The 18534-nt window shown below is 43.3% G+C and overlaps 2 protein-coding genes across 3 annotated transcripts in view; one reads left to right on the plus strand and one right to left on the minus strand.

Annotated features, from left to right (window-relative positions):
- Positions 1–1392: 1392 nt before the first annotated feature.
- The window catches only part of C15H1orf105 (chromosome 15 C1orf105 homolog), a 45637-nt gene continuing 28495 nt past the window's right edge, over positions 1393–18534 (plus strand). The window contains exon 1 of the mRNA XM_028864448.2: positions 1393–3836. Within this exon, the coding sequence (XP_028720281.1) occupies positions 3816–3836 (21 nt within the window). The 5' untranslated portion in view covers positions 1393–3815. The remainder of the gene's footprint in view (positions 3837–18534) is intronic.
- Pigc (phosphatidylinositol glycan anchor biosynthesis class C) lies at positions 14925–17368 on the minus strand. 2 transcript variants are annotated; one of them, XM_037211329.1, is made up of 2 exons: positions 17230–17368; positions 14925–16307 (listed from the first exon to the last, which is right to left on the minus strand). In XM_037211329.1, exon 2 carries the CDS (start codon positions 16094–16096, stop codon positions 15203–15205), a length of 894 nt encoding a protein of 297 aa, XP_037067224.1. In that variant the 5' UTR covers positions 16097–16307; positions 17230–17368; the 3' UTR covers positions 14925–15202. The 2 variants fall into 2 exon arrangements, with proteins under 2 accessions (XP_037067224.1, XP_028720280.1); XM_028864447.2 differs by having other exon boundaries at positions 17251–17366.

The raw sequence follows: 18534 nt of genomic DNA on the forward strand, positions 1-18534 counted from the left end.
GGGGAACCCCAAAGAAGAGGGGGAGGAAGGATTATAGGAGCCAGAGAGGTTGAGGAGAGGACACCATGAGAACACAGCCCATGGAATCAACTAAGCAGGGCTCACAGGAACTTAAGCAACAATCATGGAACCTATATGGGTCTGAGCTAGGTCCTCTGCATATACCTTGTGGTTGTGTAGCTTGGTGTTCTTGTGGGACTCTCAACAATGGGAAGGGGTGGTGTCTGACTCTCTTGCCTGTGCTTGGGGCCCTTTTCTTCCTACTAGATTGCTTCATCCAGCCTTGATATGAGGGTTTATGCCCAGTTTTATTGTATCTTGTAAGACCATATTCGGTGGATATCACTGGGAGGGGCCTGTTCTTTTTGTTTGTGTGTTTGTGGGGGGGGTTGTTTTTTTGTTTGTTTGTTTGTTTGTTTGTTTGTTTGTTTTTTAAGGAAAATGGATGAGGAGTTGATCTGGGGGAGAAGGGAAGTGGAGGAAGAGACTAGGAAGAGTGGAAGGAGGAGAAACTTCGAGAAAATAAAAGTAAAAAGTAAATAAATAAGAGTATTTCTGAGATGGTTTCATGTAGCCAAGGCTAGTCATGAATTCCTGATCCTGTTTTGACTCACCCAAGTGCTTAGGTTAGCAACATGTACCACCACACACAGCTCATGAAAAATGCATAGTTTGATATATTTAAGAGCTGAAAGATTTACATTATTAGACCACTGTGATTTAAGATGCTATTTGGCAGAGAATGTTAGTGTATTAAATTGAACAATAAGCTAATGAATAGAAATTTCTTTGAATACAATACAAAAAAATAAAAATAAAAAAGAATGAACATCTAGAAGTCTAGAAAGGACACCGAAGCTTCAATCCTTTTACTCTGCTTCCAGAAATCTTATCAATAGTTATTATTGCACCAAAATATTTTACTATTATTTTCCTAAAGCTATTAAAGAATTAAAAATGTAATATTACATGTTGTAGAATACTATTTTGAGATGTGTAACATTTGTTTATATGAATATTTGTTTAATAATGCAAAAATGTGTTGCATTCTTTTATGTTACATTTGTTTAACTCTGTGAAGCTGTGTTATTTTTCCCATCTAAAATACCTGATGACTTAATAAAGAACTTAATGGCCAATAGCTAGGCAAGAGGGGGATAGGAGGAGCTGGCAGGCAGAGAGAATAAATAGGAGAAAAAGAGAGGAGAGAGAGGGGAGTGAGAAAAGGAGGAGAGGAGAATGCCAGGAGCTAGCTACACAGCCAGACACAGAATAAGAAGGAAAGAAAAGATATACAAAAATAGAGAAAGGTAAAGGCCCAGAGGCAAAAGGTAGATGGGATAATTTAAGTTAAGAAAAGCTGGCTAGAAATAAGGCAAGCTAGGTGGGGCATTCATAAGTAAGAATAAGCTTCCATGTATTTATTTGGGATCTGGTTGGTGGGCCTCCAAAAATCAAAGAGTAAAAACAGCCAATATTACAGAAGAGACTGTGGGTCTGAGGCATATAAGCTCACAAATTGTATTTGACAAATTCAGGGGTAAAAAGAAAATTCATCCGTTTAAAGTTCATGTGCAATAAAGCATGGGAATGTTGCCACCTCAACAGGCTTCTTTAGGATGTCAGTGAAGTTCCAGAGAAACTGGGTAAATAGAAGCTTAAGGGATGAGAAAACTTTTTAGTGCATCAGTCTCTAAATAATACCAATATTGAAATTTTAGGCTTTGGATTTTTTTTCTTTTTTACTATGCACCAAATTATACAAATAGAATGCTTACTTTCAAGGTAATGTGGTACAGTCTGCCAATTGTTTGGCAGCTTTGCCAAAGACTTTTAATTTGTGATTTTCAGTTTTGAAGATTACGTGGGCTGAATTTGAATTGAAAAGCAGCTAGTCTCGGATGAGAGCCCTTGTGAAAACGCCTCATTTCACTGTTGAAAATAGAATACTACACATCAAGAGAGCAAATCATTCTCTGGGACACTGGGTTCCATTTACCTCGCTGGAATCCCATTTACATTTGACCCAGGGGTGTCCTGGCAAATGAAGGCACGAAGAAGATCTGGGCAGGACCTCCTTATTCTAAAAGAAGACCTCCTCATTAAAATCATTTTCTTTGGATCATGAAAACCACTTAAATCATTTTTAAGAAATTCCCCACTCAAAATGCAAGCCAGCTTCTTGGGTTTCAAGTTGCACATCCTGTGTCACATCCCTTTTTGCTGTCTCCAAGGGTCAATAATGCACAGGGTTACTGGCAACAAAGTTCAAAGACTCTAAAGCAAGGCATTCAGCTGGTTCTCCTGGAGCCCAGGGCAACTGAGCTGATGTGAAATAATGCCCAAGGCACAGCCTTTGCCTTGACCTTGGTCCTCATCTGATAGTGTTTTTATGTTTGTATGTATGGATATGCTCATATATGTTGTGCAAGTATGCATCTGTTTAGGAACTCTAAGAGGCCAGAGGACATCCCAATATCCTGCTCTATCAATATCTACCTTATTCCTTTGAGCAGGCTTTCTCACTGAACTTGGCCAGCAAGGCCCAAGGATCCCCCTGTCCCTGCTCTACACAACACTGGGGTGACATGCAAGCATGTGGCTGCACTTGGCTTTTTACACGGGTGCTGAGATATGACCTCATGTTTTATTTTATACATGGGCCATCTTCCCACTCCCTTGAATTTTAAAACAATATTCTTACTAGATGGATCCAAACACTAATAGACACAATATTCTCCGATTCTTTTCTACCCCTTTGCCAAGCAAAGGGAGGCTGCCAGTGCAGGGGTGTTCCTCCAGTTGATTTTGTTTTTCCAACACTTGGTATTTTTCACTGTCTAAAACTTAAATACAGACTTGGTTTTACCTACTACTTCACAATTTGGGTATTTACAACATGAACTGACCCGATGAACAAGAAGAAAGTGAAATTCCAGCTATGCCAGAATGGAATGGCTTTAGTCTCCTGAACGGAATAAAAGTGTGCTCCATCTCATTTCTCAATCAAGAAGCAAGAGGGAGTCTGAGGAGCGGTGTGGGGTGGGGAAAGGCATGGAACAAAAGTAAATGCTGTGCGAATGCACTGGCATGTTTTTTCTGTCCATAGTTCTTATTTCTTTCATAATATACTCTTAAATCAACCATCCACTAACTCTCTGTCTCCACCTCTACCTGCATCCTCCACGTGTGACAGAGTAGGAAAGGTACTACAGTCTTCAAGATCAATCACAACACAGGATGCTCAAGAGAAGTTAGAACTTCTTTTTAAAGCTATAGTACTCCTTGTATAGTCACTCCTTTTTTATGTATCAGATGTCTCTGGGATTCATAATAACATCTTAGTCAGCAGGAGCCCCAGAGAAGTAACAGAATCAAAGCAGCTTATGAAATAACCAAATCAGCAGTTATCACATATTGTTATAATAAAAGGCTTGGTCATCTTTCTAGGGAAAACCATTAATGATTTAAGTGCTGATGCAGCTAGTTGAGATCTTGAGAGCCTTAATCCACTTGCTCCAACCATGACCTAATGTTCCAGAAGGTACCAATTGTGACTTCTGACAAGGGGACAATGGAATTCATGCCAGCCAATCAAAACCCCAACTTTTCATTCCTAATAGAATACATGCTGTAAGATTCTAAATCATTCAAGTGTTGGGGAAAAGGGGGAGCATCCTGTTATTGAAATTATGAAGGGGTCTTCCACTTGCTTTTGTGCCTAACCAAGAGGCACTGTAGCAGCCTCCTCTTGACAGCAGAGAGAGGCCATTGTTCTACAGTCCACAGCTCAAAACACTGAAAACACCTAAGAGATGGATAAAAAAGAGCTAAAGGTAGGAAAAATTAAAATGTCCAATAGTTCTTTGGAGTTTCACCACTAAATAAATGTATGTCAACCTTGGGGACCATATATACAAATGAGGAAAGGATTTCAGTCCAAGTGTGGGTGAATCCATCATTTTGAGCCTGAGTTGAGGCAAAATGGCAATGAACTATGCTAAGGCTTTCTAGTGTGTGTATACTGTTGATAGTATGTAGATGCTTCATAAGATATGCTTCTTCAACTAACTCATTAACTCTTTGTCCCAACCTTCATCTTTCAATTTGGAGACTAGGAAGTGGAGAAGGGATGGGTAACAACATACATCTATCTCTTCATGTCCTCTCCCACTACTCCCTCACCTTCTAGTCCTCACCACCTTCTAATAAGGCCATCAAATTATGGCTCTATCAAGGAATAGATAGATACTCTATCAATGAATAGCTCAATAGAAAGATCCAATTACTTCTTCAAATCCCAGCTTACATCCAGACAATAGATCCCCACATGGGGACACTTCATGTTCAAACATAACAAAGACAGGGAAAGCACTGTAATTCATGTACGGGCAAGGAAAATTTAATGAGTGTGATAGACTTCCAAGGTTCCTTATCTCATGGCTTGAAAAAACAACTTTGTCCTTGCCAACATGTATTTTATAACTCAACAAATAAGTATGATACAGTTAATTTCAAGAAATGGATATTGAATTATTTCATCCAGTTTCCTGAGAGTCTCAGATAAACTTGCCTAGCTATAAATCCATTTTTTTAATGAAATACACAGAAAGTTAAGGTTGCTAAAAACAGGCTGGAAGAGATGCTGCGCAAACATGATGACCACACTTCACATCCTCACAACCCACAGAATAAAAGATCCTGTAATCCCAGTGCTAAGGAAACAGAAACAGGAATATCCCTGGGACTTGCTGGCCAGTCAGTCTACCCAACTTGTGAGCTCTAGATCAGTGGAAGACCTGCCTTAAAAGAAGGTGAGAAGACTGAGAAAGATACCCAACACTGAGCTTTGGCCTCCACATGCACACATAGCACGCGAACATACCAAATTGGCTAAAACCACAACCAAGTCTGTGCTCTTCATATTCTAACTAGAGTCTGTATCTGAGTAAATCATATTGAACTTAGACCATTGCACCATGAAATGTGCCCCTCCCCCACTTGAGGGGCGCAGCCAGCTGCCTCCACATCATAGAATACACCTGTTGTTTTCATCGCTGTTGCTTAATACTGCAAGCCACCATTACATTTCAATATTGTCCACACCTTAAGATCCAAGGCTAAGGCAATCAACAGGTGGCCGGCTACTGGTGAGAGAGGACTACACACTACACCTTCCACATTGTTTTTAATCCAATTTCATGGTACTTTCTATCAGATCCAATTTTCAGCCTGTTAACAACTTCCATGAAACCATGAACAAATGAGGCAAAACCTTCATCATGCCCCAGAAGGTAAAGATGGTCACCAAGAAGATGCCAAGGAGGTTCTGCCTATGCACATTTTTTAAAGTACTAGTTTGAACTGCCATACACTACTGAAAGCTCGTCTTTGGGGCTCTTTGGCTCTGTATTTTCTTCTCCTGATTCTCGCCTGAGTGAACACGGTAGAGAGAGCAACAGAACACGTTCGAGCCAAGAGACAGTTTCTTCTGTCTGCCTTTTTCTCTTTTAAACACAAAAAGTATTCTCAGCTATGTACACAAAGGCTGCCTGGGGCCTTAAGGATCTGTTTATTTGGCAATTTTAAAAGAGTGGGAGGCCCACAGAGTTCTCACTTACCAGAGTCCAAATGTGACTTGGGCCCAGCATGAGGCCACAGGCCATCCCGGGGTGGTGAGTAGCTAGCTAGCAAGCTTGGGAAAGCAGAAGCAGCTTTTAAGTGGCCCCAAGAGATGTCTTCCCCCCCCCCCCCCCCCCCCCCCCTGCACTGAGGAAATCAGTACCAGTGTGGGCAAAGCAAACCTCAGGGCAGAAAAACCTCAGGCTGCTCCTGGATGCCCTGTGAAGCAAGGTACCAACTGATTTTCCAAGCCCCCTCCTTTCTTACATCTCCATTGCGGGATGAGAGAGAGGAGCGAGGCCTGAGGGGGTGTGCACATGTGAGGCAGTTGAGAAACAGCTGCTTCGTAGCTCTAGCTTTTGGCAATCCTCCTGCTCCACACACAAATGCACCTGGGAGGAAAGTGGTCCTCTCGTTTGTTCAGTAACTGCAGCTGTTTCCCAAGGTAAACCAACACTGATGGCACCTGGGAGATGAGGACTGAAAAAGCAGCCCCAAGTATTGGCCTGGCCTAAGCACACCCCAGCAGATCTTCTGCCGGTTCTAAGGTGCCTCTCCCTGATGCTCAGCTTGTCTGTGCCCGTACAGTGGTAGTCAGAATGTGTTTCCCCGGGCCCCATGGTCCATGGTTCTTCATCAAACCTTGGCTCTCAGCTAAGCTGTTCCCTTGACAGAATCAGTTTCTAGAACCTTCAAAAAAAAAAAAAAAAACTGCTTGCTGTTGATTTTCATAGTTCTTAGGAAGTCTGTGTGCTTATTCCCAAAAGGCTCTAGTCAAAATACCTCACCCAGAAAATGAGCCCATGAATCCTGTTCGTGAACTATCATAGCATCTCCCTACCCTGAGAGCAAACCTGCTTCAATATGAAGAGAAGGCCCCAGAAGCAAGCCCTACCCCAACACTCTTAGCACACTATCTACTTGAACTCACTGATACTATCATTGACCTTAATCCTAGTCAATGTCAACCACCTCAGAACCCCTAGACACCTAGATCCACCCTGCACTGTAACCTCCATATGCTTCTGTACAGTCCTTGTCCCCTTCTCCCAGGAGTCTCAGGGGTTTGTAATTGTTGCATTGTGCCCAAAGGCCTAACTCATGGCCCAGACATTAAAATCCACAGTATGTTCAGCTTGCTCTCCAGGGCATGCCATTTGGTTAATCTACCACTCTGGATAAAACCAAGACTCTAACTACCCTGGTTTGCTCTGTGCAATGGAACATGACCTGGAAAATATCAACAAAGTGTAAAGTGGAAACTAGCTGTCTTTTAAATTCATCACCACCATCCTCAAAGGAGCCGTCTTACTGTTCTATTGCTGTGACAAAACACTATGGCCGAGACAGCTTATAAAAGAGTATCGAATTGGGAGCTGGCTTACAGTCTCAGAGGGCTAGTCCATGATCACCACAGAGGGAAGCATGGTGGCAGGCTGGCAGGCGGGCGGGCAGGTAAGGCTCTGGAGCAGTAGCTGAAGGAGTCCCAGGCAGAAGAGGAGGGGAAGACTGAGTGGGCATAGAGTGAGCTTTTGAAGGCCCATCCCCTGTGACACACCTCCTCCAACGTGGGAGTACCTCCTAATCCTTCTAAACAGTCCACCTGCTGAGACCAAGCATTCAAATACATGAGCCTGGGGGGGGGGGGGGCATGCTCTTTCAAACCGCTGCAGGAACACTAAGTATCACAGGATAACCAGAATAACCTGCTCTCCCAATGCCCTCAGCTCATCCAGCATACTCCGCTCCTTCACACTGGGCTCCACTCTGTCATTCTCATCCCACCGCTTCCTCCATTCTCTATGGAAAACCGAAGCAGTCAGGAAAAAATTTCCTCACCTCATCTTCTACTCCCCAACAACTGTGCCCACGCACCCTACCTACCCACTTGTTTTGTTTTGTTTTTAGGGCCACTTTAGACATTTCTCTTTTTTTTTGTTGTTGTTGTTGTTTTTTGTTTGGTTTGATTTGTTTTTTTCAAGACAGGGTTTCTCTATGTAGTTTTGGTGCCTGTCCTGAATCTTGCTCTATAGACCAGGCTGGCCTCGAACTCACAGAGATCCTCCTGGCTCTGCTTCCCGAGTGCTGGGATGAAAGGTGTGCCACTGCCTGGCTAGACATTTCATTTTTATTATTTTAATTTTTTTTTCATTTTACCTATGAACCACAGTCCCTCTCCCTTCCCTCCTCCCTCTCCCCTCCACTCCCTTCCACCCCACCCCCTTTCTACTCCTCAGAGAGGGTAAGGCCTCCCACAGGGAGTCAACAAAGCCTAGCATATGAAGTTGAGGCAGGACCAAGCCCCTCCCCTCTGCATCAAGGCTGAGAAAGGCATCCCACCACAGAGAACAAGTTCCAAAAAGTCAGTTCATGCACCAGGGATAAATCCTAGCCCCACTGCCAGGGGCCCCCCAAACAGAACAAGCCACACAACTGTCACCCACATTCAGAGGGCCTAGTTCGGTACCAAGCAGGCTCCCCAGCTGTCAGTCCAGAATCCATGAGCTCCCACTAGCTTGGGTCAGCTGTCTTGGTGGGTTTCCCCATCAAGTTCTTGACCTCGCCTTGCTCATATAATCCCTCCTCCCTCTCTTCGGCTGGACTCCAGGAGCTCAGCCCAGTGCTTAGCTGTGGATCTCTGCATCTGCTTCCATCAGTTACTGGATGATACCTTCCCACTTGTAACCATAGCTCAAGTCTCTTTCTGTCTGTCCTTTCGTTTGAGAATTAGACCCCATCTCCTCTCACCTACTCAGGAATGCTACTCCAGGAACTAACTCTTCCCCATCAAGTGGCCATGCCTCACAGCATTGTTTTATTAACGTCTCCTTCCTTCTCTATACTAGTCCTTGGCTGAAAACTTCCAAGAAGTTTGGCTGCTACTATTTCTCTATTTTCAAGCTCACTCCAAATCAATTGTTAATCCATCCACCAAAGTCCTACTCTTCAAGGATATGACCTCCTCCCACGGAGGTCCAATGGGATGCTCTTAGTCCTTCGATTCCAACTGATCACAGCTGGTCACCCTTTCCTCCTGCGGTCATTTTTGGCCCTTGATTTCTAGGACACACAAATCTCTTCCTTCATCTTTTCACAGCATGGATTGCCTTCTATTTATATCCGTTTCCGTCCCCTCCTGCTAAACTGGAGTAGGTGAAGGATCTTTAAGCATCTGAATTTAGAGATATACCCGAGGCACATACAATAATACTGTCATATAGTAAGGACATAAAAAGTATTTGTTGACTGAATAAATTCCTAAGGCAAATATCATAAAATATCAATGCAAGGCACAGAGAGAGCCTTGGTGGGCATTAAGTATCCTATTAATGTTGGGGGAAGAGAATATAGGGTACAGGGGATGATGGGAGATTTGAAGCATTCAAAACAGCTACCTGCTAGTGAGCCGTTAGCCCTTGAAGCAACTCAGCTGTCAGAAAGGCAGAGCATTGGCCTAACCCATCCACATAGCCTTAGACAATGTCCTGCTACCCACTCTGATTCTTGGTCTCCTAAATTGTAAATGGAAATAATCTGCCTCACAGGACTGTTAAGAGAATAAAATAATGTACACACAGTGCATAGCATGGTGACTGGGACACGACACACCGTGGTGTGCTCTAAGATGTCGGTATTATTATTAATCAAGGCCCCATCTACTACTTGCTTTCTGAGTTTACAGAGACCTCGTACCTTATTTTCATGATTCACAAGTCAGTAACAATTCCAACCCACAATCGCTACTGCAAAAAGGAATACCTGTAACTTCCACAAGAGGGCACTGTGCCCCAGGCCTACTTCCCTGAATCACAAGGGTTTGAAACGCTACATAATTGTGTAACTGATGCCCTCTGCTGACTTGTTTACTTTTTCTTGTCCTTGGGCCTTTCTTTGGCTTGGAAGACTTAAATGATCGCCTTGTGTGCGTCCTCGTGTATGTTCAGCATGAATGTATAAACCCACAGCTGCCCAAAAAATTTTTCTGCGAAGTTCACAGTACCTAGGAACTCATACAGCACAGCACTGACCCAAACATGCTTACATGGGGAGCCATTATGTTGCTGCACACATACATGTGTCGTCTTGCTCTCTGCTTGGCATAAGTCGGCTACACACAGCACAAAATTAGTAGTTTTTTTTCCCCACCCTTGCCGTTCTAAGTCTTGATCCTCTCCACCCCAGTTTCAAAGCCTGACATCTGTGCTACTTAGTCTTCCATGGATGGGAGAAAAAAAAATCCCTGGGATGATCAAGCTAAAGGTGAGAGGAATTCTCTTGCCTCGGTTTCAGAGGGCGTAGCCCATGGCTGGTTGGCTCTTTCTGCCTGCGGGGTAGCCGCACACCATGGCAGGGAGCCCACGGAGGAGCACAGCTGTTGATCTTGAGTCACTGGGAAGCCGAGAGGATCAGGTCCAACAGCCCTTCAAAGGCATACTCTTAGAGGCTCCACATCCTTCCGTGCCTTTAGTATCCGAAGGATCTAGCACCTTCCAGTAGGATCACACACTTAACACATAAGCTTTTGACGGACTAATAAGACCCAAACTAGACCAGCTCCATTTGAGCAAGGTAGGCAAAATGGCCGCCTCTTCTTCTCCTTGCTCTCAAGGGCGCCTCCCCTCTCTAGCCTTCCTTGTGCTTAGAACAAATGACAAGAAGCAATGCTCAGAGGAGTGAAATGGTAGAAGAGCGGGTGGCTTTTTGTGTAAACGAGTATTGGACAGGTTGAGACAGAATTACACTACTGAACTCTTTCTCCTGTGAATCATTAGTATATTGCCTGCACCCTTTCAATGTGGTTCAAGTTGAGACTGGCTAGAGAACTGGATTTAAGGGATGAACTGTGTTCCCAGAAACTGCCGTACTGGGGTCAAATGAATCATTTTCTAGGCATGACTGCCCATCAGCCACAGCCAAATGAGCATGCCACAGGCTAGTTTTATCATCCCAATAGCAACAGGTAACAGCTCAGGATTTCTCAGTATTAAAAAACAAAATAAAGCACGATGTTTTGTTTCATTCTCCCTAAACCTTTTTAGAATGTATTTATATTGCTGGCCTGTGAGATTTTCTTGGAGAAAATGCAGACATTTGGTAAAACTGTAATTCCATTTGGCCCACACTTACAATGATGCATCTTCAGTGTTTTCTCTGCTATAAGGCATAGTCTACTGAACAAATTGATATTTGCTTTTACTCTCCAATATTTTTTTCAGAGTTTGAGGAATGCTTGGTAATTTCTCTGCTAGTGAACTATATAGCCTACCCCAAGTAATGCTATACAGGCCATGCTCACATCTCCTTTGAGTCTTTTCCCGGGCTGAGTTCTAGTGTCTAATCCATTTTTCAGAAGGCTGACTCCTGTCCCTTTGATTTCTATCATTTGGGTTATTCAATTTGTCATTCAGTCACCTGTTCTTAATTCCACTATTGCCTAGTTTTAGGGCAACTAAACTGTAAAAAAAGAAAGAAAAAGAAAAAAGTCCAAAACTAAAAGCATGCTGTTCTATTTGTCTCGGTAGCCATCTAAATTATGCTTAGAATTTTGAGCCAGTATGCTCTGAGTACAGCATATGGAGCTCATCCCCAGCCTGTATATAACATCTCAGGAAGCCCAAATGTAACCTATCCCATCGTTATTATCTGCTCCATGCCCTGTGCTCACAGGCTAGTTCATGGCAGAGTTAAACAGACACACAAGTTCGATCGTGTTTGAGTATCTGCACCTCTCCTGAATTCCTACCTCTGCTTCCTCTTTCTCTCTACATGAAGTTAGTAAATTCCCTACAAATAACTAAACCCTCTTATCCCCATGCCCAGGCCATACTCTCCATCCAGACCCTCACTTTCCTCCAGTATTGCCACAAGTACTCTACATGCTTAGCCTCAAAATTACTGCCAGTCTTTAGACTTCCCTCATATATGAGGTTTCCTAACACAGTGTCTTAGCTTATCTCTTGAGAGTCCCTGAGTTTGCCACTGAGTAAGGATACTGTAATACAAAAGTACTCAGCTCTCTGTGACCCCAATCCCTGTCATTTATAATCCGTTTTATCCTGTGCTTCTGTCTGCCACTAGGATGTATTAGGTCCCTTTGGAACACACAATGCTACCCACTCTGGATTCTGCTTGTGGTAGTGTCTTAGTTAGGGTTTCTATTGCTGTGAAGAGACACCATAACCAGGGCAACTCTTATAAGAAAAACATTTAATTGGGGCTGGCTTACAGTTTCAGAGGTCAGTTCATTATCATCATGGCGGGGATCATGGCAGCATACAGGCAGACATGGTGCTGGAGAAGGAGCTGAGAGTCCTACATCTTGCAGTAAACAGGAAGTCAACTGCTTAGGGTGGTATCCTAAGCATAGAAAACCCCAAAGCCCATCCCCACAGTGACACATTTCCTCCAACAAGGCCACACCCACTCCAACAAAGCCACACCTCCTAATAGTGCTACTCCCTATGAGATTATGGGGCCAATTACATTCAAACTACCACAGGTACCCGTCTCCCTACAACTCCATTAGTATCCAAACAGTCTCTGCTGCACCTTCCCCACAACTCCCCACCCCCATCCCCCATCCCCTCCACACTGACTGGCCTTCTAGGACCACAAATATGAGTAACATTGAGTACTGGGTGACTCCAAATAAAGGTCACAAAAAAGGAGCTGGAAACAACAGCAGTCAAGGTCATTCACACACACACATACCCCATTCTTAAAAGTGGTTCAGTCTTTTTTTTTTTTTTTTTTGTAGTTTTGTTTTTGTTTTCTCAAGAGACAGGGTTTCTCTGTGTAGACCAGGCTGGCCTCGAACTCACAGAGATCCACCTGCCTCTGCCTCCCAAGTGCAGAGATCAAAGGCGTGCACTACCACGCCCAGCAAGGTGGTTCAATGTTTTGAAGCATTCTGTTCACTGCCGTAAATTTCCTAAAGTTAGCAACTGGAAACCTATTCAGATAAGTCAATGTATTAAAACATGAAAAAAAAAACCCACAGCTTTTTACAATTCTTTGCTTTGTCCATCTGCCATTCATTGATGTGGACTATAGAATAATTTGTGCCACTTTCAAGGCACAAAATGTGCAATCCATCACAATTGATGGATGCTTTGAGGTTCCACAGGGCAGTTTCTGCATCCTTTTCCCCCAACACCAAGGGCCCTTGGGTTTGGGAACAGTATAAGTGATCTTGGGGGACAATCACCCACTTTTTATCATGAAACAATCTTCAATGACAGTAAACATCAGGAAAAAATGGGATAATTGCTGCAGACATTAGTTCAAAATCCTATTCAAGACATTTATGAAAAATCGGACAAATAGGGCCAGGTGGTGGTGGCACATCTTTTAATCCCAGCACTCTGGGAGGCAGAGCCAGGAGAATCTCTGTGAGTTCAAGGCCAGCTGGGCTACAAAGTGAGTTCCAGGACAGGCTCCAAAGCTACACAGAGAAACCTTGTCTCAAAAAACAAAAAAACAAAACAAAACAAAAAACTAAAAACAAAAATCGGACACATAAAAAGCACTACTTCACAGTGTACTGCTCTCTTGCTATTTCTAATTTGAAATGACTTACAACAATCAGAGGACCATACATATCCTTTTCACAGCTGGAACCACTCTGGGAAGTACCTAATTCATTATGTGCCATTGCCCTCTTCAAAGTTTCCTACATTTCAGTTATTAAGACATATCCAGTGTCCTTTATCCAATATGCTTAGAACCAGAAATATGTTTTCTTTTTTTTTTTTTTTTTTTTTTTTTTTTTGGATTTTCGAGACAGGGTTTCTCTGCGTAGCTTTGCGCCTTTCCTGGAGCTCACTTGGTAGCCCAGGCTGGCCTTGAACTCACAGAGATCCGCCTGGCTCTGCCTCCCGAGTGCTGGGATTAAAGGCGTACACCACCACCACCCGACCAGAAATATGTTTTTGAAATTTTTACATAAAAAGATAGTTTGAGAATGGGACCCATCCAAATACAAAATTTACTTATTTTATATACACCTTATTCATAGTATGAAGACAATTTTATATTTCTTAGATAACTTTGTACATGAAGGTTTTGTGTATAATGTATAATTTATAGAATTTGTAATTTTTGCAGGGCATAACATTGATACTCAAAACCTTTCAGATTTGGGAGCACTTTCGGCTTCAGAACTTTGCATTTGAGATATTTAGCACTAGCACCATGCATCCTGATAGCATTCTTCAAGACACTTCACACACAGCTTGTCTAATTGCCACAATTCTTAAAGATGAGAATGGAGAACAATTAGCTAACTCAAGACTTCACAATTGGTACCATCTTTAGACAAACTGGATTGCTGGCCATGGGCTACAGAGCCCAAGTGACTGTATCAACAGAGATGAACCATTCATTATTCAAGCTCCCACTGACTTTCTCTCCTCCTCCAGATCTCTGTAATTCTAAATCCCTAGCACATTCATATGTAGTCATGTTTTTGCCTGCAAATGTTCTTGCAACCTGGATTAAATTTGAGACAGCTTACAAAGCACATTTCATATTACAAATCAAGATTCACGGCTACTATAATATTCACCTCGGAAATTCCACAGGTATGAAGCCCAAACTGATCAGAAACAAACAATCATTTTTGGAGCAGCAGCAGCTGCCCTCATTGGACACAGCTGCTTGCTCCATAGTTTTCCAAACTTACTAACATTACTTATCTGGCTCTTGAGGGCTTTCACCAGCTATCCTTCAAGAGCAAATGTCACCTCTTGTTGACTAATTGCTCCCAATGAACTCTCTCCAACTTCTTTCAACGTCTCTAACATTTTGTTTCTATGACCCATGATTCTCCTTTATTGGCTATATGTACAATCCTCTAAGAACTAAAATAACTGAACACTTCTGAGGTATGGGACAACAAAATGGGTACCAGCATCCTGGATTCTCAAATGTGGGCTCTAAATATATAAAGGTGTCCCTCAGTACACGGACAAGGCTAGATAACTGATTACACATACACACACACACACACACCTACTACTCTTCATAACCACTTTTGTATGTCTTATGTTCTCAGAAAAATGAGGAGACAGGGCCAGTGTGGTGGCTCAGCTGGAAAAGGCATTTGCTGCCAAGGCCTGAGTTGAATGCCTGGGACATGCATACTGGAAAGAGAACCAACACACACAATCTCACTCTCTCTCTCTCTCTCTCTCTCTCTCTCTCTCTCTCTCTCTCTCTCTCTCACACACACACACACACACACACACACACACACACACACAACACGTAAATAAGGGCATTTTTAAAAAAAAATGAGACAATTCAATGGGTGTTACTTTTTTAATAAGCAGAACCCACATTACATCATTTGTTACAAGGAACCAGAGGGACAATAATTCATGACAGCACCAGAAAGCCTTTTTAGTTGCAAAATAACTGAAGGATGAACACCTTGGCTAAATGTTTTCTTCTGATCTCTGGTCTACCACCCAGACCAGCCCACTGCTTCAATAGTGGGACTCTGCCTTTATTTAAATGCTATACTGGTTAGGCTCTATATCTTTTGGCTTGTCTTAAAGATGAAATGAAGGTCCCTAGCTTAGCTGAGGAACCTAGACAAGTCTTCTTTAATTTCAGCTTCATCCCAAGGCCCATGAATATTTTCCTTAAAAAGCTGCAGGCGAATGAGGTAGTAAGGGCAGAGACATGAAATGGATATCAGCAGAAGGGCAAAGAGTATGGCTCCCACACCACTAATGGACAAAAGACCCCCAAAAGCTGAAAATGCAAAAAGCAGCGTGACCCCGACATAGCTTCGTGGGGTATATGCCTTCAGTTTCTTCTGTAACATGGGCCACAGTGCAAAAATCTGGATGGCAAATGTCACCATAATGAAGGCGTGCAGTGACCGGGGGAGACGTGAGGCCAGGCAAACAGAAGCAAAGATGGCCATGTTCAAGGACAGTGTGCTGGATACAATAGCGGCATTGGCACCATAATCAAAGAAGATGAGATGGCCTAACAGCATCAAAACTGACATGGCATAGATGGTGTCAGTGCTGACAGACTCTGTTAGGGTCTTTAGCACTGGTGAAAAACCGTAAGTGAAAGTAATGAAGACCAGAGTACTCTTCAGGTCAGCCCACCGGGTCCGCCCACTCTTCTTCCGCCCATCACCTCCATCAATGAGATCAAATAAAACATACCCAATCAATGAAGATGCCAGTCCAGTCCCAAAAAGCCACTGGGGGGCCAGAAGACCCTCGTCCAGGTACCACCAGATCACCACAAACACACAGACACTGCACAGCTGCTGTACCACCACGCTGGACTCAAATACCACAGCCCAGTATTGGTACTTCCGGGCATAGATGTTTTTCCGGAGTTCTTCCAGGAATCTTTGGTCGACATAATTATCAGGGAACGGCTGCCGCTCATATAAAACCTTCTGCCACTTGACTTCTGTGGTGTCAGTTACACGTTGAGCACACATTATCTCATCCTTTCCTCAAATCCAGGCCGGTTCAATCTCCCTCAAAGAAGTCCAAGCATTTCTTGTTCTCGATAAAGTTACAAATTAAGACCTCTCTGGAAATGCCATGCTGATAACCTACAGGTGTTTCCTTGTTTACAAAGCCTGCAATCCAGGCTAGGTCTACAATAGATGAGTTTGTTCTGTGAGGCAGGACAACGCAGCTAAATTCCTAGAAAAAGAGAGATCTGTGAATATATGAAAGCTTGAAAAGGTCAACTCAGTTTACTGAAAGCCTAAATCAATTGTGTATAGTGACATAGTTTGAGGCATTAAAATCACACTTCAAATTTTAAAATCTTAATAATTGATATCCTGCATGACATCACTGACTCAGAATGCTAAATGTCTTACGTACCTTCTTCAACTGTCACAACCTTACAAGTTAGTACCTGTCCCACTTTTACCTAGTAAAACATCTGCGTTTCACATTGGTTGGGTATTTATGTCTCAGGGTAACAGAGTGGAGCCAGAACTCCAACAAATGTCAAATATCAAAGTTTGTGCTTCTTGTTATCTTCCTCTGAGCCATGCACTATTTTTGCATGACTATATTTGCAACTTATGCAAATTTATAGGGACAGAATCCATAGCTGTTACCAGGTTCCCAAAGGCATCGGGGTAAGTTATAGGTCTCATGACAACAATATCTGCACAATACAGAAGGGTATGATATCTATCGCTTTAGCCCCAAACAAGAACTCAAACCTTCTTTGTTCATTAGCTGAGCTTACCATCCTCTACAGTGCTATATCATCCTAATTAACTGTAACAGCAAAACTCTACTGCGGGATGAAAAACCATTCTATTTTCAGAAAGGGAAAACTCAAAAGAGTCAGAAACAGGAAGGTTATTCAGCAAATTTAAGAAAAAACTTCCTGCCGGACTTTATTTACTCCATGGAGGCCAGGACAGACTTTTGCTTAAAGCCAGACACTCTGGACTCTGCCCTCACGCACAGAAACTTCTGGATGTGAAAGGTCCGCGTCCCGGGATGGGGAAAGATACTAGTCTAGTGCTGCCACTCACCCAGCCAGCCCGCCCCGCCCGCCGCCGCCCCTCTCCCAGCCGTGGCTCAGCGGGAACTCCCCGACCTGATGGATGCCGGAACCCACCTGCACCGAGCTCCTAGGGGTGCACGAGTAAGAAGGGCAGCCGGCCAGCGATTTCTATATCCGGAGCGCGGGGTTGGAGGGTACCGGTGTGGAGGAGCACTTCCGGGTTGGCACCACGGCATCGCCCAAGCGTCCCGCCCCCGGAGACTCCGCACCGCGAGGTCGCTGCTGCCCTCTACTGGCTGCTCTTCTCCCGGAGTTCTGCTCAAAGTGGCGTTCTCTGAGCCTGGGAAGCTCCTTCAGGGGTTCAAAGGGAGAAGGCAGGAATAGATTCTGGGCGGGTGGAAGAGTGATCACAGCTGCGGTTGCTGAGCTTGCAATATTGTCAGACCCTCAGCTAAGGGACTTTGCATGCATCCAAACCTTCCTACAGATACAGGAGCCAGCCCAGGCTTCTGGCGCTCATGATCCTTCAGTAACTACACAGAGAAAAAATATCCCAGATCTCATGGAGCTTTCTGGGCAGTGACCTCCACAGAGACGATGTGATCATAAGTTTATATTTGTCCAAAGTCAGGCAGCAGGATATGGATTGCAGCTAGATTAAATATCCAATTGTGGATGGCTCCAAATCCAAAGCTTGATTATTTCCTAGACTTTGCCACCTAAGAAAGGAGAGGGTGGCGGGCCTTGGGTCTGAAAACATGGCTAGAGGATTGAGGCAAGAGATTGATGATTTTCAGCTGAGCTCACGGAAATATTACAGAAATTACAAAGAGATGTAAGTATAAAGAACTGAAAATATATAGAATACAGAATATAGTGGACATAAAAGTCAGAAAGCATGAACCCATTTATTAACTGTGTCACTTAGAGGAATTCACACTATCTTCACTTTGAATTCTTTGTAAAACAGAGAAGGCACGTATTTATTTCTGGCCACTTTATGGGAAAGTTGGTTGAAAGACTTGAGTGTAAAAATGTTTTGTAGAGTGTTGGTTGCTATGTGGTTGCTAATAGCTCACTTTGGTTATCATAGTACCAGCACTAGTCAAGTGTTGTAATTCCACTTTAATATTTTAACTTTATCTACACATGTGTCTGTGTGTAGGTATGTGCTCCTGAAAGCAGATGCCTTTGGAGGCCATAAGAAGGTGCTAGATCTCCTGCAACTATAGTTACAGGCAGTTGTGAACTGATAGGTGTGTGTTATAAACTGAAATTGTGTTTTCTCAAAGAGAAGAGAGTGCTTTTAACCACTGAGCCATCTCTCCAGCCCTGTGACCCCCCCTTTAAGATTTATCTTTATTTTTCTTAAGTGTGATAAACTCTGCAAAATTATCT

Source organism: Peromyscus leucopus, chromosome 15 (genome assembly GCF_004664715.2).
Source record: "Peromyscus leucopus breed LL Stock chromosome 15, UCI_PerLeu_2.1, whole genome shotgun sequence".
In the NCBI taxonomy this organism is placed as follows: domain Eukaryota; kingdom Metazoa; phylum Chordata; class Mammalia; order Rodentia; family Cricetidae; genus Peromyscus; species Peromyscus leucopus.

What these genes read in the sequence shown, in the direction of transcription:
- Pigc (XM_037211329.1), bottom strand. Translation starts at nt 16,096, where the DNA reads ATGTGTGCTCAACGTGTAACTGACACCACAGAAGTCAAGTGGCAGAAG.